This window comes from Thermobia domestica, chromosome 5 (assembly GCF_964235325.1).
Source record: "Thermobia domestica chromosome 5, izTheDome1.hap1.1, whole genome shotgun sequence".
In the NCBI taxonomy this organism is placed as follows: Eukaryota; Metazoa; Arthropoda; class Insecta; order Zygentoma; family Lepismatidae; genus Thermobia; species Thermobia domestica.
In genome coordinates, this window is record NC_137458.1 from 122,575,811 (window position 1) to 122,601,243 (window position 25,433).

At 34.3% G+C, this 25,433-nt stretch overlaps 1 protein-coding gene across 2 annotated transcripts in view; it reads left to right on the forward strand.

Moving 5' to 3' along the window:
- LOC145686088 (WD repeat-containing protein 26) overlaps positions 1 to 25,433 on the forward strand; it is a 65,864-nt gene that overhangs the window by 20,579 nt on the left and 19,852 nt on the right. For both annotated transcript variants that reach the window (XM_081759024.1, XM_081759025.1), the window contains exons 5-10: positions 608 to 742; positions 6,021 to 6,140; positions 7,958 to 8,096; positions 8,735 to 8,995; positions 22,605 to 22,750; positions 24,471 to 24,679. In XM_081759024.1, the coding sequence (XP_081615150.1) occupies positions 608 to 742; positions 6,021 to 6,140; positions 7,958 to 8,096; positions 8,735 to 8,995; positions 22,605 to 22,750; positions 24,471 to 24,679 (1,010 nt within the window). The remainder of the gene's footprint in view (positions 1 to 607; positions 743 to 6,020; positions 6,141 to 7,957; positions 8,097 to 8,734; positions 8,996 to 22,604; positions 22,751 to 24,470; positions 24,680 to 25,433) is intronic.

Here is a 25,433-nt window from a genome sequence, read left to right on the forward strand (position 1 = left end):
ATACCGAAAATATATTGAGTTTATATTAATGTGTTAGCAAAATTTTTATTTTAAAAAAAGTATTGGCTGATAAAGAAGAGAAATTGTATCCTCATCGCTAAACCATCCTTTGTAGACACATTAAACTGAATTGAATTGCACGAAGAAGCTAGACCAAGACGTATCGAATTGAATATATAGATACACCAATTAATGTGGATTTGTTTCTTTCTTTATTTTCGGTCATTTCTTTGTTTTATCATTTTATGTTACATGATAAAACATAAAACGCTGTTAAAATACTGTTGTTTAATTGTTCGCGCAAAATACATATAAAGTTAATGCTAACAAGTTGACAGGATATTTTTCACACAATATTTGCAACTTAAGTGGACTTTCACACGTGTGTATGCCTATTTCCAAATTATTTTATAATTTAAATAATTTAGATGAAAAATACGTAACATGGAGGAACTAATTGAAAAATCAGTAAATAATAATAACCATAAAGAAAGTGAGACTATATCTTGTTAAGAATATGTAAATTGACTGTTCTAAGTAGTATATTATCATAGTTGCATTGGAATATGTGTTATTTGAATGTATTTTGCCTACTGTTCTTTTGTAGTTACATGATGTGCAGTTCGAAAGATGAACTCCATGAAAGAGCAGGTTGGCAAGGTAAAGGACCACAATCTCGATCACAACTTATGGATAAACTACAGCAATTTCTTCCGCCTTCCATTATGTTGCCCCCTAAAAGGTAAGCATTAGTGAGGAAGAAATGATAATTTGTAACAGCTAACAGTTGAATTTAAATGTACGTACAGTCAAAAGCAAATGTGTAATTTCGTCGGTGAAAGGGCGAAGTGGCGTATCTTGATTTTTATAATTTTACAGGAGAGCGATTTAAAATGTCTCGTTCAACGTTATATCTTGCTTTACATTTCAGAATACGCCATTTTTAGAACGTTCATACCTCTGTTAATATAAGGAATTCCGGTATGAAATTTATAGTTGATAGAGAAGGTTAAATGAGGATAGATGGTGGTCATAACTCCAAATCACGTTTTCAAGTTACGCCACTTCGCCCTTTCACCGACTCAACAACTTCTGAATAAAGGAAGCAATTTGAATTCTACATTTTATTTTTAACGTTAAAAAAGATGAAACGTGTACTGATCGATAAATCTCATTGAACCGAACAAAATGATATGAGTGGGTGTTAAATCCTTACGTGTAGCTTTCGGGAAAATCGAGAAGGAAAAAAATGTGAACGTAAAAATAGATGTTGTAGGGTAACCACGCTACCTATTTAGATGAAAGTGATAATGAAGTATACTAACTAGGTATGCAATAATTGCAAATTTGGAGCGAAGCGATCGACCTTTATTAATTATTCATAGAATTTTTTTTTTTTTTTAAGTACATTATTTGTTTGTGGGACATGCCAGTAGTTGAACTTGGCATATCAGAGAAGAGAATAATGGCTTTGAAAAATTGTGTTCGCAGAAGAAAACAAAAAAGGACTTCGTCTTATTTCTAATGCTGAAAGTTCTATTTTCCATTGTTTACAATGAGAATTCGCGCACCAAAACCTTTTCCAATGGGCATCCTGCTTTCCGGTGATTATTTCTCAATGGTATGTCCAATTGGTACATGCAACCCCGTATGGCAGTCACCATGCCAAATTTAGTTCAGAACGGTTCAGGCATCCCGGAGGAGTATCCGAACAAACGAGTAAAGAGGAGCTTCGCTTCAGTTAGCTTTTGATAGTGGCACTACCAAGATGACTGTACACAGTGGAGTTAATGAGATTAGCCCAAAATTATGATTAGCTCTTAAGTTTTATTTTTTTTGTTTAACTATGGTTCTGTCCAGGTTATCATAAAATAAGTATCGCTGTTCAGAGAACTCTGGAGACGTAACCGCTTGACAGAATTCAACCAAACCTGATAGGAGTACATTTGGGAACATGCAGAAGCAATTGGTGTAGAAACAAAATTAGTTCCAATTTTCGCCAACAGAGGTAATTATGGCGCTGTACAACATCAAGTAAGTGCAGTGTGGAAGGAAAACGTCACTAGTGATGCTAAATGATAAGAAAGGCTGTAATTACCCCTCGTGTGGGTCTCATGGCATTGATTACTAATCTTATTAATGCCCTGTGATCAGTAGCGGATTTACGGGGAAGAGGCCTTTTGAACTGAAGCGTCCCTTTAAAATTCTTGGATATCTTACAAAAACGAAGTTAAATGTTAGTCTTTCTTGTGCTCATAAAATGCAAGCTCCCTCCAAAATTTCAGGAAAAGATTAGTGTCAGATCTCGCGTCCAGAGGCTGTTGCTTTTCTGTTCAGTGTTAAGTACGGTGAGTGTGGTATGGAAGACAAATGATATTGATATTCAATGAAAGAAAGGCCGTAATTGTGCCTCCGTGCGACGCGTGACATTGATTTGTACTCCTATTAATAACCCCGTGGTGTAGCGATGTGTTACGGGCGATGATGATGTGGAGGTCCTTGAGCAAGGAAAATGTATGGTGATGTACCGTATGAGATTATGATGGCGTTCTAAGGACGGGACCTACAGGGTAACATGGGATCCAACTCACATGTGTCTTCACCGGAAATCGAACCGGGAACCCCTTGAAAATGCAAAGAGTGTGGGAAGAAAAAAGAAGCAAACATCAGATCACCATCAATTCAGTACTGGCACATAGTGGCCCTCAAGCCCGTATCACTGAAACACATGCAGGCGTGAGCTTTCTTACCATTTAGCATCACTAGTGTAGTTTTTCTTCCACGCTGCACTTACGTGGCGTTGTACAGCGCCACAATTACCTCTGGTGGTGAAAATTGGAACTAATTTTGTTTTCTACACCAATCGCTTTTGCATGTTCCCAAATATGCTTCTACAAAGTTTGGTTGCATTCTGTCGAGTGGTTACGTCTCCAGAGTTCTCTGAAAAGCGATACTTATTTTATGATAACCTGGTATATCAATCGATAGATCAGCGAGCTGAAAAAATGGCGAATTCTGATGCGTAGTTTCCGAGAAAATCAATACGAATGAAGTTTTATGGCTTTAAAAACGTATATTTTTCGTTGTCAGTCTGGTGTAGCAGATGCTGTTTATTATTCTCTAATAGATTATTTATTTATTTATTAACACCGTGTGCGTGGGTTTTCTCCGGGTTCTCCCTTTTCCTCCCACTTTCTTCATTCCACCATTTCATTCATTACTCATTATCACCGTCTCCTTTAGCCTTACCGGCATAACCGTGGGACGTAAAACTCAAAATTTCATTTCATTTCATTTTATTTATTTATTTATGTAATGTTCAGTATTAAGTAGCAAGTTATATCTATTGTTTGCTTCCTCATAACAGTGAGGCACATACTCCTAATATTGACGCATATAATGCTAAGAGTGGTACACGTATTACATCAAACTAGTCTTCTTGACGTAGAAATAATATAATTGTATATACGTTGCCAGAAACCCTATTCAAATGGTCACTTCATTCCAAAACTATTGGGAATAATTCTGGCGGGCTAAATGGCCATAGATACCGACAGCCTAGAAATGGATATTGGATAATGGAGAATGGCACAAAGTGCTTACAAAGATAATACTAGACCGTTATGTAGTTAAGAGAGTAATATGTGCAAACAAAAAATGGATAAATTGGAGTTATGTTAAGACAAGATTAGAGGAAGGTTATGAATGATAAATAAGATTTATATTATGATGTAAGTAAAGATAGTGGGTTTACGAAACACGATTGATTTAAGGAATTGAGATTAAAGTGTAGGCATAAATATAGAATAAAGAGGTTAAATAAGATATTGTGTATAGTTTAGATTCCTAACATTGGCCCTGTTCAATCAGTCTTTATTGTTGTATATGTCACCTAAGTTCACTAGTTTGTGAAATTTTAAAGTTTAACACCAGTGATTCCATATTGTAGCAAATATTTGTTTTAGATGTATAATAATGTATGTGAGTGATAATTGATGCTGTAATTGTGGCAATATGTGTATACATTGGAATAGGCCTATTACGCAACTACAGTTGCATTTTTAACGTGTGGGTTGGCAACACTACTTGCAGTGAAGTAGAAAGGAGAAGCTGTCTGCTGGTTAGGTGGACAAGATCTCTTCAACTGTAAGTAGCATTTCGTCTGAGTTCCATCGCCTTTGCTGTTTGTTTTCTTGAACGGACTCCGCTATTTTTTTTTTTTTTTTTTCATTCATTAAGTAATTCCCCAGCTGTCCTTACGACGTTAGGTGAACGGCCGCATTGCCAACACCATCTGATTCTCCCCAACAATATAGACCAGATCCAGTGCTGCTTACCTTTGGTGAACCGGTCGACTAGGAAAACTAGAGCGTTGGCATATAACGTGCTTGAACTAAGGCTATGAAACTTAATCCCCACTTTAGTTTAGTCGTTTAATAGCATGACTCTTATTCAATATAGCCTTAATTTACTACATTATATTGCTTCTCATATGATTACGTGAATGCGTATTCGTAAAATGCAATAGGTAGGTTTCAACACGCAGGACATTTCCTTTTCATGACGGTGAATGCATATTCATAAAATGCAATGGGCTGGTTTGAACGTGCAGACCATTTCGTTTCAAATGTTCAAAGAGAAAGAAGTCTGTCGGTAACATATCCGGGATTTCGGAACATCCAGATACCTTGGATTCTCTGCTTTGTCACGTGGAAGTATGTGGCAATGTGTAGTTTCACCTTATCATGATGCAGTTTGATATCCTTATTCTACAGCTTCGATCTCTTGGTTTCAGCGTATCCAATGACCATGATATCATGTATTGCACATTGTTGTTTAATCTTCCAGAATGCCATTGAGAGTCTCCCATTTGGATCCCTCATCTTAAGTGATCTTTCCGTGGAAGCACTGTGTGAACAATTACCGATGATTTGGGGTCTGTAACGCCGTATATCCTTAATTCCAAACATAAAGGGCTTATTTCCACCACATTATACCACTAACAACGAGCCAGCGCATTTCCAGACATAAACTACTTAAAGTGACATTTCAAAATTACTGTAGCAAAAGCAAGTTATTCATAATAGAATAGACAATCCTTGTAGTGTGGTGAACTAACTTACAGAGATGTTTCCTAAATCTGAGGCGGCGAGTGGGCGTTTTTCTACTTGGTTGCCTCTCTACTCTTCCTGCTTGTATGATAGACGAATATGTCTTGTAATGCATTTATTTATTTATTTAAATTTAAATGACTGCAGCATTTACACAAGGAACCTTAATTACTATAAAGTTTTAACAAAAAGGGTAGTTGTAGAAACTAGCAAGTACTAAACGTTAGTTAAAAGAAAGATGAAAAAAACCTTTACCTTCTGGAAATTTTCCCATTAAACGGGAGGGAGGGTATAAGGTAAGAGGTTCTCTCTCGTCTTCTGTATAGTTATGTATCTTTGTGGGAAGCTTGCTAGATAAGTAGTTTTACGCAATCCTTCTAATATTATTTTAGTAAATTATTAAAAAGAAAGAATACTAACATCATTGATTGCGTCTTTTAGAGTTTCTCTAAACGGTTTTTCGCATTTGATGTCACTCACGTAAAGATCGAATCACTTTGTATAAGCACATTTTATGCCTTTGGTGCAAGGGTTCAAAATTGGATTGAAGAAAAGTAGCCTATATTTAATAAGTGAGTTCGATCTTAACTGCGGAGCGTATTAAATTTTCTTAAGGCAGCCTTTGTTTGTAACTAGTTTTGAATATTTACATAGACAAAAATAGATTCTTTTATTAATAATATGATCAAAATGCATCAATAACTGTCCCTAAGTAAATGTTGTTTAAGTAATTCGTGTGCGTAATGTACGTGTGCTTGATTTTTTTTTTTTTTTTTTAAATGATGATAAAGTTTAAGAAGTTGTAATTAACGTTGGTGTTTTAGGTTTATGTAGATCATGTTCATGTTCTGCGAATTTTTTTTATCATTTTAACCTTATAATTTTGTTTAATAAGTTTTATTTTGTTAGGCTACACACTTTACTCTGCCAAGCCGTTGAACTTCAGAAGAACAGGTGTCCATATCACAATACAAAAAGTGAGGGAGATCTGGATAATATTTCGCTTCTTGTTGATCATCTGTGTACAAGGTATGTTTAATTGTTCAGGAGGAAATGCCTAAATCATTTTTAAATCTAGTATTATAAACTTTTTATTTTAAACGAACTTCAGTAAACTTAAAACTCAATTTGAGAAATCTAAGCGAACATATTGAAAATGAGTTTAGCTCAATTCTATTTCTCTTACTTTGGCGTAATGAAATTACCGAAGTAAATTTAAAAGAAGTGAGTGTTAGATTTTGATTTCAATTTAATTTAGATATTACTTGTCCTGAATTTTGAAAGGATTTTGTTTGTCTCTTCTCAGTATCTCGCTGCACTGTGGACCTGTTTCATGTTTCACTTTATTTGTCACTGAATAAATTATGAGGTTAACCTTTAGAAGTCCAAGCCCTTTCCTATGTAACCTTCTTGGAGCCCAAGCAACTTTCTGAACAAAATGCAATATTCATAAGAGTTATTTTCAAATACCAATAGCTCATTCCATATTTTCTCTAGAGAAAAAGAAAAAGGAAAAAAAGCACAGCCGCAGAAAGTATCAAAAATTTACAGAATATGTGATATATGCCCATTGAACATGAAGTGGGAAACGTGAATTTGAAATGTGAAGTATGATAAGTGTACAGTTTTTCTTTCATTCACTTTTTCTGATTCCCCCCGTAAAAGCAGGGATAGTTCTGAAATTTGATAGACATAGCACATTGAACGAAACAAAGTGCTCTCTCTCTAAAAAAAAACTTCGCAACTAGTACTCAGAAATTAATCTATTTGGAGTTTTTTTTTTTCCTCGTTAAAGAAAGACTTTATTCTACCCCCATATTGAAACCAATATGTTTTTCAACTGAAGATCATAAAACAAAGAGGGGTGTATTAACTAGTTGTTAGGGGTATGAGGCTTAGTGTATGGAATGAGGCTTGAGTAATACTTTAGGGTGGAAAGTATTTTAGTATTAGAACTGTACTAGAAAAAGCGAGAGAGAGAAGAAGAACTGAGAATGGTTGCTATGTAGTTATGAAGATATCAAGTTAGTTGTTTATGGAATTTAGAAAGATATGACGTTAGTTGTTGTTATTTCGGAGCTTGTTGCAGAATAATGTTGTAAAGTGATAAACAGAGTTAGGTGAGAGAAAAGACATATAATTAGTCAAGAAATGTGATGGTATTCAGAGAATATGTTATTGTAGAAGTGTGAAATAAAGAATATTGTGAAAAGTACATATTATTGTATATGAGCAGTGAATAGGAATGTCCGAAGCTTTAAAGAAGTTTATAGAGTATTATTTTAGGCAAGAATTTACCTTAACAGATTCTATTAGAAATAGCTTAACACTAGTAAATGAGACTAATAACATAGACTTGTCAAAAAGAAATGTAAAAAAACATTGCATTTAAAGAAGGAAATTATGTATATATAGTTACTTGGGTTTCAAGGAGACTAATTATATATATATATATATATATATATATATATATATATATATATATATATATATATATATTTCTACGATATTAAATGTAAAAGCTCCCAGTATGATGCCTCTAGATCACCTTTTGTGAAAATGTACCGTATAGCTTGGAATGTGTAGCAATGGTAAGTACTACATTAACCTTCCAGAATGCTCTTCTGTAACAGCAACATTAATAATTCTTTGAAGAACATACAGATGTGTCAAGATATGTTTCCTAACAGACCATTAATTAAATATGTTAGGTCAAAATATGTGACAAGTAGCGGTACAGCTCTTATTTAAGACTGAATTACTCTGCTTTACCTAGGTGTTGTTAAAGAAGTGAAATATTTTAGGAGTGTGTAATCTATGATCTTGCACTGGTTGCTCTTTCGTAGGGAACAATTTCCATGTGAAACAGTGCAGATATTAAATGACCATTGTGATGAAGTTTGGTTTTGCCGGTTTTCTCCAGATGGTCTCAAACTAGCTACTGGCTCCAAAGACACAACTGTGATAATTTGGGATGTAGATCCTGTAAGTATTTAAAAACGGTTACCATAATCCAACAATAACCCCAATCTCAATAATTTCAAGTTCGTAATGTGAGAGTTTTCGATTCCAAGAACTACATTCAAATTCTAGATTTGCCTCAAATTAAATAATTGTAAGTTTTTATTATTATTATTATTAGGTTCTGGTTTATTAAAATTAATTATTATGATTGAGTCAGTTTTTGCTGTTGAAACATTTATATGTATATTTTATGACATTTAGTGAAATGAGTAATACTACTAAAAATTAATTGTAATGTGTATAGAATAAATCAATTGTGTGCGCCCAAACAGGTATACGGGGCATAAGAACTTATAATTCACATCACTATAATTCTTGAAAACTACTCTTCGTTTTTCAAAACAATTGAAAAAAGGGTATGAAATAACTGAAAACAAGAATTTTAGGAATGATTAAAAAAAAAAAAATGTGATCTTGGCCAATAATTAGTTTTTGGATCAGGGGTCACAAAATTTTTGAACGGCCCTTAAATCGACTTCTCGTATTTTTTACGGAGTAAACACATCATACTGAGTTAAATGATAGTTTGGGTTTGGCTACACTATAACAATGTTTTATATATATGTATGTAAAATCATTGTAATTTCTTCTTGTCTTAGGAATCGTTAACATGCACCCATAGAAAAACTTTAGAAGGTCATTCGTATGGTGTCGCGTACTTATGCTGGAGTCCTGACAGTACTCATCTGATAGCATGTGGCCCTGAAGATTGTCCTGAACTTTGGATCTGGAATGTAGAAACAGGAGACCTGAGAGTTAAAGTAACCCATTCCCCTGAAGACTCACTCACTTCGTGCTCATGGCATAAAGATGGAAAGAAATTTGTTACAGGGGGAATTCGTGGGCAGTTTTACCAATGTGTAAGTATATTTGATTTTCTTGTAATAGTCCTGGTATTCGGATTGTTACCTATCTGTTTGTTGATTATATCATTCAGATTTAATATAAAATGTATAAGGATCTTCCCGAAAGTAATGCAAAAGATGGTCTCTTTTTTTATTATTTTTTTTTTATTTCATTTCTTTTTATTATTATTATTAACTACAGAAATCGTCCAAATTTTACATTTATTGGGCTACTTTTCATCTGTGTCATTCTATTTGAAAAGGGGTTTTTGAGGGTTTAAAAAACGAAATTTTCACAGTGTTCAGAATCATTATTTTCTTTATTTTTCTGTTCGCCATAATGACTTACATTAACACCAATACAGTGATTCAACACGAGAACCAATATTTTGAGAAATATTGGCAAATTTGAAAAATGTTCTGATCGGAGGTGACAGTTAATTGAATGGAGAAGACTTTATATCAGCATGGATGTGTAATCACATGAACGAAGGTGACAAGACCATCTCTGTCCAGTTGAAAAGTAAAAATTTGTAACGGATTTCGAAAAAAGTAGTATTACATAATATAACATTAGTATTACACATGTGCATAAATGATTGCCAATGTCCAGAACTCAATTGTTGACATTAGCATTCAAATGAAGTACAGTACTTTGTTTAACACATGCTGTCCTTAATAATTGTTTATTATAAGAAGAAATACGATGTGCGCATAAAAAATATAGCTAGTTGAGAGGCCTCATTGTGACGAAATTAAACTTCCGCTAATTTTACAGATTCTGTGTATTATCTTCAAAATGGATAAAATTAATCAAAAGGTGGAAACTCATTGTACTAGACAATATTATTTTGCATGAAATACCGTTATCACGACTCACTTATGTACTTTCGTTTTGCAGCCATTATTTAACGTGAAAATAAATGTCGTATCTATAAAACGTTCGCAAAGCGAAAGCAGATAGGTGAGTCGTGATAACGGTATCTCATGCAAAATACTCTTGTCTAATATACTGCTTTTCCACTTTTCGATTAATTTTATCTATTTTGAAGATATTACAGATCACATCCCCTCCGTGCACGCAGTAATGAACTGAGGTGACATTACTTGATACGCACGGAAGTGACAAATTCCGCCATTATGACACGATTAAGATATATCCCTAAGGTTAGATTCTGTTTATCCTTATTTCCAGTATTAATTCTTAAAAAGTAACATTATGATTAAACTAAATTAAATTATCATCTATAAATACCTTCTTATAATTTCGAACAGAGTTGACAACTTGAGTTGAATCAAATTATAACAAGTGTGATTTCAGATTAATAAAAAGGGACAATCACCACCAACAAACTTACCTCGCTTAACTGGCGCCTTCCTTGGAAAGTTCCATAAACTAACAAGTCCTGAAACTACGACAAAAATGAAGTTGAGAAATATGGCGGACATATATATGTTTTTCAAAATGCATTAGCACGAAGGTGGCTAAAAAACTGGATACAGAAAAGAACGTTACTTTTAATAGCATAAAAAAAAGCTTTAGCTTATAAATTTATTTCCATCTATTCATCGTTATTCATACGTTAAAAAAGTCGTCTAATACTTGGCGAATAAAAGATAGTACTTTAGTAATTTCGAATCATTCAAATAAAACTGTAAATGGTTACAACTCACGGTGGTGACATATCACCTATTTTGACATCAATATTTTTAAATAAAATTATAAAAATATTATTGAGTTCATTATTAATTTTAAGTTACCTTTGCAATGTATGTACTTACACAATTTCAACGTGTTTTAATTTCTACCTGCCTATCAGCATATCAGTTACATCAAAAGTCCCATTTCAAATAGAATGCCCCTATACGCAAATACTACGCAACATAATCTTCATTGCAAGCGATGCCTTAGCACTATCTTTGAACTCATCTCTCGAGTCCTCTTCGGAAAAATTCAGATTGTCACGTCAGCGGATATTTATCCACACAGATTGTCCTTCATATATGTAGATTCCAATATTCTTTTTGTACGGAACCCTTTCCAAAACCGAATTTGCTAATCACCTGAGTTGTTATCAAGGATGTATGAGGGCGAGGATTATCGTGAAGAACGTAGATTACTTTTAAGTTCTTGTAGTTGCTTCCTAAGCTTCTAGAAGCTGTGGCTAAATATCTGAATGTACCGCTTGCTGGTTATAGTATGGCCATGTTCCAAAAATGACGTTTGCTCTTATTATCCCTAAAATTATTCTCCATGACATTCTGTGGTGATTACTGGCTTTTAAACTTCCTATACTTATGAGAAGAAGGGTGACAACACAGTTGGACTGATCATTTTTCTTCGGGTCACAAAGAAACGCCCGCGTTTCGCCTCCTGTATATATATATATATATATATATATATATATATATATATATATATATATATATATATATATATATATATAATAAACCCTCCAACAGATCGGATCAAATTACTGCCCTTTGTCGTTCACATCGGGTGTCATCTCTCAAGATACCCTCATGTTTCCTCATGGCTGTGTGGTTAACAATGTGTCGTCGACGCAGGAGACCCAGGTTCGACTCTTGGTGGAAACTTTTGTTCAGGTCCCCTGTTAAGCTGTAGATCTATGTATCATATAGTCGCGGTGCTGAACAGGACGCTAAACTCAAATTCAATTCCAATTGTTAAAGTACCCACTTTGCAAATTCTGTGCGATAACTTATGTCTTTCACCGTCTTTTATATTGTATTGCGATTATAGCCTTCGTATGTTGCAGGCTTACAGTGTCTCTCATCTATACCCCAAATTCGGTCACCTGTTTAAGATTTGTGTCAATGGTTGCAGTTAGTGGGCTCTCGCTGCGTAGTCTATCTTAAATACTGTTTTCTGCTTCAAACTTCGTCATCTATCTTTGAGTGTTGATCTTGTTAATTATCGTCTCAGTAAGCTTCCTGTGGATGTCGGACAAATTGCATTTTTTTTTTTTTTTTTTTTTTCGTTACGAACTGATGGACAGAACATCATAATTTCCCATTCATTATTTATCTGCAATGAAGAAAGGATTATTACACATGTATATAGTAAGAGTCACTTCAACAGCATGTGGAGTTTCAACAATCTATATCAATTAATGAAAAAGTTAGGCCGAGTGTTGCATTATTTTCATTATGGTCCTCGTATATGATTGATTATTTGTTTAGTTCTTAAGCAATACTGATAAGTAAGTTTTCTGAACCAATCTGAAGTACGTAGTACCGTAGTTTTGTGATAATTTAAATTATTTTGTAAAATTAACTACCATAAATATTATGAAATTTGATAACTTATCTTTAAATATAACATTTTAAGGTAAGTAGTTAGAAAAATTAATAAAATTAAATCTTGAAGTCAAACTATTCTTTCATAATGAATATATATTGTATATATTCTTAAGTTGATACTAATTTCCGTCACTGCAAAATTAACTTCACAAAAGATTAATATTTGATGTATAAGTAGTACATTATAATATAGATAAGATGAAGTGTGAACGGGGAAAGGAAATAATGATAGGAATGGCGTTAGAAACAAGAAAATTAAATTTGAAGGATTATTCAGCAAAATTTAAAAATTTGTCTCATTAAAATGTTTCATACAGAACATTGTATTGTAGGTTGCAAACACAAACATTATGGAAAAGTGACGCGAAATTACTTGAAATCTTTGAAGTATGGGTGTGGAAAAGAAGGGAGAAAATGAAGGGGTGAAATGAAAAAGTAGGGAGAGAACAGTATTTTATAGATAAAATATAATTTAAAAAAAGAAACGGATTGAGAAGACATCGTATTCGTACAGATATAATAAGATTTTACGGAACAAAAAGGGAGATATAATAGTTGATTGATGGTTTGAATTGAATAATTTCTGCCTTAAGAGGAGGGGGCGAGTGCGAGTACCGTATAGTGCATTAAAAGTGACGTACAAATGAGGGCAAAATACTTATGTTTATAATAGTTGTGCATTTATGCCATATAAGCTCACTACATACGATTCATACGACATTGTGTTGAGGAAAACATACTATAGCAACAGATTGATTACAGTATGTTATAAATTTTTAACTTGTTTTTCTTTACCTTTCACAATCTGATCTGTAAGTATTCTTGGAGGATATTTTTTTCTTTCCTTGAAACTTTTGAGCAAAAATAGTAATATCGGTGGCACTTTTTATTATAGGGAATTATATTTCTTTCAATTAGGCTTAGCTTCTGAGAAAAAACAAATCTAAATTGTGGCATTTTGATGTTCTAGAATATGTGTGAAATGGTGCGTAGTGGGTCCATAAAACAGTTGAAAGCTTCATAATTAGGACAATATTGAAAAAAATGTGAGTTCTGAGCACATTACATTAAGAAGAAATGTTCAATGTATTGTGAATAATGAGACCACTGAACTCTCTCATAGCTGTATGGCTAGTGTGCGCGTCTTCGGCTTGGAAGACATGGATTCATGGTTCAGATCTCACGTGAAGGTGCAAATCCACATGTTACATAGACTTACGGGTGAAGGGACAGCTCAACTCTAATCCGATCGACTTCAATAAAATCTGAGTAAGAGTACCTATGAGTAAAGAGATTCATGTGTATAAAAGAAAATGAATATGTAAACAGTTCTTTTTGTAACCTTTCTCAGTATCAAAAACTCGTATGACGAACAGTAGTTCCGTTGAACCATTTATACATAAAATACAAAAGTGTCGAACAGAAACATTTGTACATTTACTTCTGTGTATACTCAATAACATGTTTCGTTTTCACATTTCACCAGTATCTTGTGACCATTCAAGTATCTCACTTTTCCTTGAAATCTCACACTGGGCTTATCTAATACAGCTCCTAAGTTGACTGAAAGGATAAAATAAATAAATAAAAAAAATCAAATGACTGGAGGAAGTTAACTTTCACTGGGTTATTACATCCTATGTCGTGGTAGCTTGACAACATTCATTTTCTAGTTGTGCATAGTGATCACTTTTCTTGTCTTCCAGGGAGACGACACAACTTGTATACTTGTCTCATAACAGTTGTTTTGACAGCTTCTGACTTCTCAATTACTTTTCCACACTCGCAACAACATTAGTTAATATTGTTTAGACACTTCCTTGGCATATTTCCAATTTACATTCGCACAACTAAAGAAAGAATGTTTTATTTTTTCTCTTATACACGGAAATGGTCATTGCCAAATGGTACGGGTATCAGGATACACATTCTTGAAATTCTGCCACGAGACAAACATATAACCAACCCTGTGACTAACAAACTAACTTTACAGTATTGGCTTCATGTCAGTCTGTTAGATGTTCTTTGCGACATGCTGTGTTGCGAAGTGCATATAGACAAATTCCCCGTTTTAAATTACCGCTTTCTCAAAAATTTCGTATTTTTTCAAGGAATATATATATATATATATATATATATATATATATATATAATCGGAAACACATATACACGGGCATTGTTACCAGTGTTAAAGTATTGACGTTAGAAATTTCTGAAGACTTTTTAGGTTTAATTTCTGTTTCCATGTCAGTGTTTCATCATTATAAAAACAATTCTTAAAGGAAAATTTAATAAAAGAAATTAAAGGAATTTAATTTGTTAAGGAAAAGGAAAATTTAATAAAAGAAAGCGAGTGGGGAGGTAGGAAGGGGGGAAGAAATTATATTTTTTTATGAAATACATTATTATTTTTAATAAAATGATTATTTTTTAAAGAATCTTCTACAAGAATTAACTTTATGAAAAATATTTATTCATTTATATAAGATGGACGTCGTAGATAATAAATGACAAGGTTTGATTTTGAAATTAAACCAACTGTCTACTGAGGCTGAAAGGTAGTTTGTGAGACCAGTACACAAAGCAATAAGAAAAATAGAGAAGCTTTTGTTTAGTAAATCGGTTTACGTTCACGTTCCCTTGTATTTTATATTTTAAGCACTATACGCTGTGTAATGATTGTATTGTGATCGGCACCTTGATAATTTACTTTTCGTAACACGTATAAGCAAGCTGATGAATTAATCCAGAGTTACTATATTACAACATTATTTTTCCTTTGATAGTTGAACAGGTTTGATGGTAGGCTAATAATTAGGGTTAGGATTTTTACGTGCGCACCTTTTCCTGTTAGAGCAGAGAGGGGCTCTCAGAAAGTAACTAGTGTTAAATGTTGCCATGAGATAGGAATAATTTTCAGCACCTTTTTCTCTCCTTTTTAGGACCTTTATCTCTTCCTCTCTTAATCTGCCCCTAATTCCCTTCCCCCCCCCTTTTTAGACTTCCAAATTATGCCGTGCGTAAGTGTAGGAAGTCGTACAGAATGCTTCGCCCGTCCGTCTGTTGACAAGTATCAGAGCAAAAATGGTAAGAGATATCGAGAAGCGGTTTCTGGAATCGATTCATTGTCCTAAAAATAGATTCCATCTCATCCGTTAACCCTTTGTTCAAACCGGAAGTGGTTAAAATGAACTATTTTCGGTTTAAACAATTAACGCTGTTGAACCAAAATTGTGATAAATAGCGACAAGCAGTTTTCTACAATTAATTCAGGGTCTCAAGAGAGCATATAATCACAACCCACAACAGTACCAAATCCGGAAGTGATTGAAATTTACTACTACTTCAGGTTTCAATTCTAATTTCCGTAGAGCAAAAAAGGTAACATATCAAAATGCGGGTTTTTTCAATGATTCATCAACCACAGAATGTGTTCAATTTCGTCGTATTTAAACCAAATGGTTTAAATTAACTATTTCCTGTTTCAATGTTTGTTGTTGTAGAACAAAAACGTTTCTTGCAAGGCAACATACGCCAACACACAATCAAAGACCAGAAGTGAAAATTTACTGTTACTTCCGGTTTCAATATCGATTTTCACATAGCAAAAACTGTAAGAAATATCGAAATGCGGTTTCTTGTAATCCATTCAGCGCCTCAAGAATAGCTTCTACCTTCTCGTTAATCCTCGATTCAAACCGAACTGGTTCAAATTAACCATTTTCAGTTTCAACTTGTGGCATAGAACAAAAATGTTATTACATAGCGATAAGCGGTTTTCTGCAGTCGATTCAGGATCTCAAAAAGATATCATCACAACCAGCAACAATCTACCAGAACCAAAAGTGGTTGTAATTTACTACTACTTCCGGTTTCAATACTGATTTCCATAGAGCAAAAACTGTAAGGTATTGAGATGCGCTTTTTTTAAATTGATCTAGCGACCCAAGAATAGGTTCCATCTCCGTTAACCCTCTATTCAAACCAGAAATGGTTCAAATTAAAGATTTCCGGTGTCAGTATTTATCGCCATACAACAAAAACCGAGTAAGGAATAGCGAGTAGTGGCTTTTTAATATGGATTCAACGTTAAGGAACAGGTTCTATTTTTGATCGTATTCCTGTATTGTAACCAGTAGTTACAGATGCACTACTTCATGTTTGAGTATTGAATTTGCATAGTTTGGAAGTCTACGTAGTTTCATACTGTCAAACGAAACTCACTTGTTTCTTCTTTTCCCCGATACTTCCTAAAATTTTATTCCAAATAGCTATGTCATTTTAATTTATTTATTTTGTGTTATCCATAGTTTTACAACGCAATAACAGAACCAACTAGCTACTTATGTACGGTATTGTTATTATACTTTCGATTCTTGCCATTCTTGGTTCAAACTTTATTTTAATTGTTTTATAGTCTATAGTCTCTGTTACTGTTCGTAAATTTTGGTTCTGTCTCCATGTAATAAAGTATTAGCCACGCCAAAGGTGAATAAATTCCGGTATTTTGCCCTTGGGCAGCAATTTTATTAGAGATAAATTGAAATCAATGGAACATATAATACGATGCAGTATGAGATTCAGGATTGATTTCGGACGAAAAGTACCAGTGAAATTCATACAGCACCACATTTACAGCTCAGTACATCAAAAGAATGAAAGTTATCTGGCAAAATAAGTAAAATCCAACAAACTATATTACTAAATGTATTTAAATACAGTTTTCTTCGAAGAGGTAAAATTTACAAAAAAAAAAAAAAAAAAAAAAAAAAAAAAAAAATAATAATAATATTGATTTGTGTGCATCTTTAACGTAGACGGGAGTTTTATTCAATATAGCGAACCATCCAAACTTCAAAGAATTCATCGCAAAATTCAGATTGCTAGTACCCAATGAGAATATTTTAAGAAAACAAAGACTGTGTTGAGCCAATCTACCGGGAAACCGTATGAATTACGCTGAAAGTGTTGGATATGGGAATCATGATAGATGAAACCAGAGGCGCAATTGGACAGAGACATATTTTTTTTTTTAGCGGTTTGGTGTTTCTTTGTTGCATGAATTGGAGAAAACTGATGCCAGTACAGTTAAAAGTTAAGTTCCTAAAAATGTCTTTGGTTATGGACTAGACGCTCCGTATATGGTTTCGGAAGTTAACAAATGAAAATATGCTTCAAAAGTTAGAGCATGTAACGTGCTTAGCAAATGCTCCTCATAGGGTTTGCAAGTCCTTTAGACACGAATATAATACTGCAAATCAGCTCATCTCTACCCTGAGAAAATTCTTCTGAACGCTCCGAATCACATTATTGCCTACAGAAAAACCATAGAGCTCCTCCGTGGCTAAGCGGTTAGTGTACGCGCCTTTGGCGTGGGAGACCCGGGTTCGGTTCCAGGCGGGAGCTCATGTGGTTCGGATTCCACGTTAATCAGTAGGTCCACGTCTCATATAGCCTCGCTGCTGAACGGGACGTTAAACCCAAAATCAACTCAACTCTACTCAAGAGAAACCATAGCCCTAATTCCTCCGAATTTACCGTGTTATTGGGCATGGTGGATTGAGTGTCGTCTTACAGAGCGAGAATTTTCACAAGAAAGCAGTTTGTGCTTTCTCTGGGTTCAAACATCTCATATCCAATTTCTAAAGTGCACAGACTTGTTTAGCCAGAGAAAACACTTGATTTTCAGGCAACTGGTGTGTATCCACGGTCGTAAAACTGTGATGGGTACCAATAAAAACTTAAAACAGAAAGACACAAATAAAGTGCGCTATCAACCTTCGTGCGGAACAAGTTTAAAGTTTGCTTATATATATTACTTTATTGTCGCCGCTACAGTCCTTGGAGGGACTTGGCGTCCCTAACCACTCTCCTCTCATTTTTTCTATTCTCTGCTTTTCTTCTTTAGCCCCCATGCCTAATTTCTTTACATCTTCTTCTATGTCGTCTATCCATCTTCTTCTGGGCCTGTCTCTTCTGTTTCGACCATCTGATTTCCCTATATGACCATGTTCTTAGCCGTTCTACTTTCATGTATTCGCTATATATGTCCTGCCCATCTTAGTCTTCCTTGCTTGATTCTTACAATTATATTTGGTTGGTCGTATAAATCTTGTAATTCTAAGTTTGCTCTAACACACTACGTGTTATTCTCTCTTAGTGGTCCATATATTTTTCTCAGGATCTTTCTTTTCCTTCTCACTAACCATTCTTTCTCTCTCATGGTCATTATCCAACTTTCCGAACCATACATAACTATTGGTTATAATATCGTATTGTACAGGCTTAATTTGTTTTTTTCCGCTGACGTTCCTCGTAGATTTGAATACGTTCTGTAATGTGTAATAACACTTATTTGCACTTGTTATTCTTTCTGGTATCTCCTCTGATGTTTTATTGTCTTTGGTGATTGCCGTGCGTAAGTACTTAAACTTCCTCGTTCTTTCTATTGTATGATCATGCATATGCATATCCCTTTCGTTATTGATCTTTTTGGAATTTGCTGTATCATCTACATATGCTAGGCTTTGAGCCGTTCTATTTAAAATGGTTTCTCGTGGGTTAATAGGGAATTGCCATATTACTTTTTCTAAGATTTGAAAAAAAAAAAAAATGTTGAGATTACATTGCCTTGTATTAACCTCCTCTTAACTTCAGACTCTTCAGACAAGTCTTGTTTTATTCCTACTGTACATTTTGTAGTTTTTAAGGTCATTTTGGTTAGGTTGACTAGTTTGTTTACGATTCCAAATTCTTTACTATTTCGACTATCTAATTTTTGTACAGACTGCATATGCTTGCTTAACATCTATATACATCTGCTGCAACGATTGTCAAACTCGTAGACTGCCTCTAGTATTCGACGTAGTGTGAATATTTTTGATCCGTTGTTGATCGTTGGTTCCTGAATCCTGCCTGATAATATCCTATTATGTGTTCTGCCCAACGTTCTAGTCCTATCAATACCATCGTGCTAAAGAAGTTGTGTACTTCATTTAATAATGTTGTTCTATAATTTCCACAGTCTGCCTTATCTCCTTTCTTACGTATCGGATGTATTATCCCCATAAACCATCCATCAGGTATTTTCTCTTTTTACCACTCCTCCATTATCAATTCATGTAATGTTCTTGCCACTACTTCTCGCCTTCCTTGAGTAGTTCTGATTCTATTCCATTTTCTCCGGGCGCTTTGTTTTTTGAACTGTATTTCCTTCTGTACCTCTCCTGGTGATGGGGGTAAGGTTTCTTCTAAGTTTTCGTGAGGTGTTTTCTCTTTGCTTATTTTCCCTTTTTCTTCACTTCTTCATCCTCCCCCCCATTTAATAGTCCGCAAAAATATTCTTTCCATCTCTCTATAATGCCTGTTTCTTTTCCCCTATTAGTTTCTTTTATTTTTATAAAACACTGATCTTGGCTATAATCCTTTCTTCATTTTCCTTGTTCTCCCATTGAAGTTTCTGATTTCCTTTTTCTCTTTCATTTTCTCTAACTCTGCTATCCTTGTCTTCTCATATTCTCTTCTTCTTTCTACATATCTTGTTCAGTGCTTTTTTTCTTTTCTTCATGTATTCGTTAGCTGTTTATTTTGTCCGTCTCTATCATTCTATTCCTGGCTTCGGTTATTTCTCCTATCGCTATTTCACATTCTTCGTCTAGCAGTTCCGTTTTCTTCTCCCATTTCTCTTTCCTATGTTTCTTAAACTATGTTGTTGATGATGCATTTAAATATGGTCCATTTCATATTTAAACTACTTTCTTTCCAGTTCTCCCTTTCTATATCCAGCTTTTCCCCTAACTTTCTCGTGTACTTATCAAGTAATTCTCTATCTTTTATTCCTTCTATTTTGTGGTTTTTCGTGTCTTTCTCCTTTTTTGTCTATGTAGTCTTAACTAGGAACTGATCTGTATCCCCATCCACTCCTCTACAGCTGCTTCCCTGTGTGTCTGAGGCATGTCGTTGCTCTATTATGACGTGGTCTATTTGGCTTTTTATGTTTCCATCCAGAGACATCCATGTTTCTTTCTGTATATCCTTTCTAGGTTGCCGAATGCTTTTTATGATCATGTTTCTCTCACCGGCAAAGTCTATTAATCTCAGTCCGTTATCATTTCTGTTACCATGTAGACTTTCCTTTCCTACCGTGCTTCTGTAGATCTCTTCTTTCCCTACTTGTGCACTTAGATCCCACAGTATTATTTTAATATTCTATCTTTGCACTTTGCTTATTTCTTCAACTAATTTAGTATAGATTTGATCTTTTTCGTCCGTAATTGCCTCTTCAGTTTGCTCGTACACACTGAAAATTGTCGCATTGAAAAATTTCCCTCCTATTCTTAGGCTATACATCTTGTTGGTTAGTGAGAATTTCATTACTTGTGGTTGTAGTGACTTCTGTAACAAAACCCGTGTGTCTTTGATGTTCAAGTTTCCTCCACTGTACATCAGTATATGTTTCCTGTACTAATTATTCCATTTTCTCCCATCGTAGTTCCTATAATGCAGCGATGTTCACACTATATTTATTCAGCTCCTATCTTATTATTTCTACTTTCGTGAGTTTAAGATTCTAATGTTCCATGTGGCTAATATTATATCCTTTTTCCTTCTCATTATCATCTTCCGTTCCGATTCCAAATTTCCATTCGAGTTCCGAGGCTGGGTTAGGATATTTGCAACAATCTTCTTTTTACGAAATAAGGTTGCTAACCCAACACTCAATTCCCAACCTAGTGGACCAGGATTTTCTGTCAGGGTTTGCTCCTTTATCCATATTTCCACAACTGCATATTCGTTAGGTCATTCCTCCTTTTTTCGCAGCTAACCCCCATATCCAAGGTCGTTTCTACTATCTGCAACCCGTGGACACGCCCAGTCGCATCCGGCATGCGTGAATCTTTTTGGTTCCGGTGGGAGGGGAGGGGGGATTCGAAGATAGTCGATTTCGCAACATCTACTACTGAGTTGCCACTCTAAATTAATGTGAGAGCTCCTTTGTGGCTAAGCGGTTAGCGTACGCGCCTTTGACGTGGGAGACCCGGGTGGGAATCGAACCGGAGGGAGTTAATGTGATTCGGATTCCACGTTAATCAGTAAGTCGACGTCTCTATATAGCCTTGCTGTTGAAAGGGACGTTAAAATTCAAAATTCAAGTCACCTCTAGGTTACTATGAAGTTTATCCCTCTGTGAGTGTAGGAAGAAGCTTTAGTATCTACATAGATATTTTATCTCAAATAAAAATTGACTTACATTTAACAACTTAGAACTGGTTAATGTTGTCAAGAACAAAGTTTGACGTTTATCCCTTCCTGAGGTAACAATTAGTATAAGTCCGTGGTCTACTACTTTTATAAGTACGTAGATAGTTGTCTAAATGGTTAAGAGAAATGGCATCTTTTTGCTCCATTTCGCCTAATTTTTAGCACTTTTTTTTCCTCCCAGTTTTCCTATGAAAATTCCTCTAAAAATCCTAACCCTGCTAATGATAAATTCGATCTGAGTATTTTAATAATCAGTCGAAGGTGAATGTGTTGTAAGCTAGTCTTAAGTGTACTTATTTTCTTATATTTTTGTTTTAGCATAATAGCATATAATTTTTGTTTTCCATTAATTTTCTTCATGTAATTGGAAACATATTACTTGCATGATAACTGAAGAATTTAGTATAAGACAAATAACAATGTGTGTTCACAATAGGGATAATTATCACACAGAGAACCTAGAATTACAAAAAATAAGTTGCTACGTAAAGCATGTTAATTGAAATATGATCGTGCTCTGCAGTATAAACAAACATACCTAAAGCAGCCATTGTGTAAAATCAAAACTTTTTTTTTTTTTAACTTTGAAATTTTAACTCGTTTCTTTCTGCTTTTGGATGTCTTCTGTTTTCATTAGTAGGTAGTTTTAATTCATTGTGTGTGGTGTGAGCTAGATTGATGGTTCAGCGTTTAACGACGAGTTTCAGCTCTGAAATATGATATGTATTGCTGCCAGTGAAAACCAAACTTAAATCTCGTACAGAAAAGAAGAATCCTTACTATTTAGCCTTGAAGAACTGTGTGTCCTTCATGTATTCCGTGTAAGCGTACTTTATTAAATGTTTCTGTATGTGAGTAGTGGAGTTATGTTCTTCGTATATTCCATATACGCGTATTTTATTAAACGTTCTATATATAAGTAGTGAATTTCAGGAAAAATAAAGATATTCTTTTGTAGATTAATTCTAACCTATCGAAATAACTACACTTGTGCATTTGATATTTGTTTGTGAAATATGTTCATTGTGACTATTTTCAGGACCTTGAAGGAAATGTCCTGGACTCTTGGGAAGGTGTTAGAGTGAATTGTTTATGGTGCCGAAGCGATGGGAAGACTGTGCTGGCTGCAGATACCCATCATAGAGTCCGAGGCTACAATTTCGACGAACTGTCTGACTTCAATATGTAAGTAGGAAAGAATTGATAGATTCAGGATTGAGAAATTATATTCTGTTTATTTCAGATATACAAAGTAAAGCAGTACATTTAACAGTTTACGTCTCATATTAATTTGGTTAACTGTCAGTTGCTCCATAGACAGCGCAAGAAGTCAAGATCTCTAAGGGCAGTTTATTCAAATAGCTGACGTCATGATTTAAAGGAAGTAAAAATAAATGACACAGAACCACAAATTCTGCGGATTATAGGATTAGTGCAAATTACACAAATTTATTCTTATTTAACATTAAGAAATTACTTATTCAAAACACATGTATCTTGCATTAAGAAAAACGGACTTTCCAAAAATTCGTGTGCTGTATTTATATCAAATACAGTTTCACTGAATCTTTGTCATTTGGTAAAATCTTCGTGCTAAATGGTTTTCACATTCCAAACACATTAGAAACAAATTTGATAAAATTAATACAACCATATATGCTCTTAAAAGTTAGTTCAATTCTACTATATTGTAATATTGTTACTGTAATATTCTGTAAGTGTGTATGTGTGTGTGTTTTTTAGTAAAAGCTCGGGACATTTATCAGAATTCTTATAAAATTAACTAATTAATTTTAACTTCGGAATCAGATAGTGCATATAGAGCAATGTGGACATAACAATAAGTGGCATGGCTATAATGCTGTAATGTCGTTGTGCTTATTGATGGCAAGTTGAGGCAGGTTGAATGTGTATTTATTATTACGTAGGAAAGAGCAAAAGCAAATAAATGATCTAAGGTTATATGCAGCGTGTAATAAACAAAAGTGGTTAAAGCTAAATGGATGACTGTAAACCATAAGGGTATAAATAACATTTTGGTCAAAATTGAGATAAGTTATAAATGAAAATTACACACCAGAAAGTTCATGTGGTAAAGTGATTTGAACAGAATAATGTTATTTGCCAGAGAGATAGTGGCTTATAATTGCACTTTTTTAAAGGAACTTGTGGGATCGGCCAACTTTAAACTCGTTTTGTCTCGAAAACAAGATTATGCACTTGCACAGTTTTCACCTATTTAGGTTTTACTGCTATTTGCTAATATTGATACAAAGATAACAGGAAAAGGAAAATCATTCAAACAAAAATATTAATTAACTCTACCGCGTATAGAACTCTGAGCAATGTGTAATATCAGTGGCGAGCTATTGTCAGTGTCACATTCACAAAAACTCTCCAATGACTTCTCTCCGTAATCAATTGGACCCAGTTTCTACTTTATGCAATATTCCTATTTCTGCAAGATCTATCGTAATACTGTCCTCCCATCTGCAGCTAGATCTTCCTAGTTTTTTTTTTTTTTTTTTTTTCGATTAGGTTTCCAGTTGAAATATTGAAAGCATTTCCACTTTCTTTCATTCTGACTGCATGACCCGCCCACCTGAGCCGTAGAGTCGTAGACTTAGTGACCCTAACAATGTTTGGTAAACGATGTAAATTATGCAGTTCTAAACCATAGGTCCCGTAGCTCGATTTATTCAGGTAGATTCGAATGTCGCATAACTTCATCCGTTTCGGATAGGAAAGGATATCTTGAGACTTTCGAATCATCTTATATAATAAAACACTACAGATTCTTGATGTCTGCAATTATATTACATATTCTCTTTTATCTGTTTCTGTGATAGTAGTATATTTGATCTCTACAAACAATGTAATGTTTTGCTTTTTTCTTATACTTCAGTCTCCAAGAAGACCACCCTGTCATGGCCTTTTCTGTGAATCGAGCAGACCGTCTTGCATTGCTCAATGTGGCCACCCAAGGTGTTCATTTATGGGACCTTCAGGACAGATGCCTTGTGCGCAAGTTTCAAGGCGTTACTCAAGGTCATTTTACCATTCACAGTTGTTTTGGAGGTCTAAATCAAGACTTCGTTGCCAGTGGCAGTGAAGGTAAGATAACATTAACTTTCAGTTTTTCTTCTCAAAAGATGTAATCAAATTGGGAAATTCGTTTAGTTTCAGTAGGTTGGCATATCGTGTTAGGCTTTGGCGTAAATATTGTAAGATTTCGCATGTAAAATGTAGTTAGGATGCCTAGTTATTGGTAGTAGGATTAGTTTTAACTGCCATCATATTCCAATGCACATCTAAAACACAAATCAAGAAATATTTATGTATTGTCACCTTACAAGATGTTCGATCAAGTAATAAGTAAAGAAAATGATCAATACTCGATGAAATATGAGTGATTGCATATGGATTCATTGCTAAATTTGAATTTTTATTGTTTATGTAATGTTACTTTTCTGCACCAAGGCTACGTGAGGCAAGTATTTTAGTCTTAATATGGATTCTGAACCATATATACTACCATCGGTAATCAAATTGAACTTCGTTTTCAAATTGTAGACGTTTGTCCAGGTGAAGCTGTTCAATATCGATGTGTAGCACAGTGGTTGCGACACAAGCGTGTGGCTCAGTCCCATAAAATATGTGTTAAAATTTCAGAATTTAAAAGTAATGAAGCATTTAATAATTTTGAAACAGAGGTGTACCAGTCAATGCCTTATGTGCTAGCAACAATGCTCAGTACTGCAGTGGCTATTGTAAAGAAACTTAAAAGCTTACACTATCACCATTTATATTATTATTATTATTATTATTATTATTATTATTATTATTATTATTATTATTATTATTAATA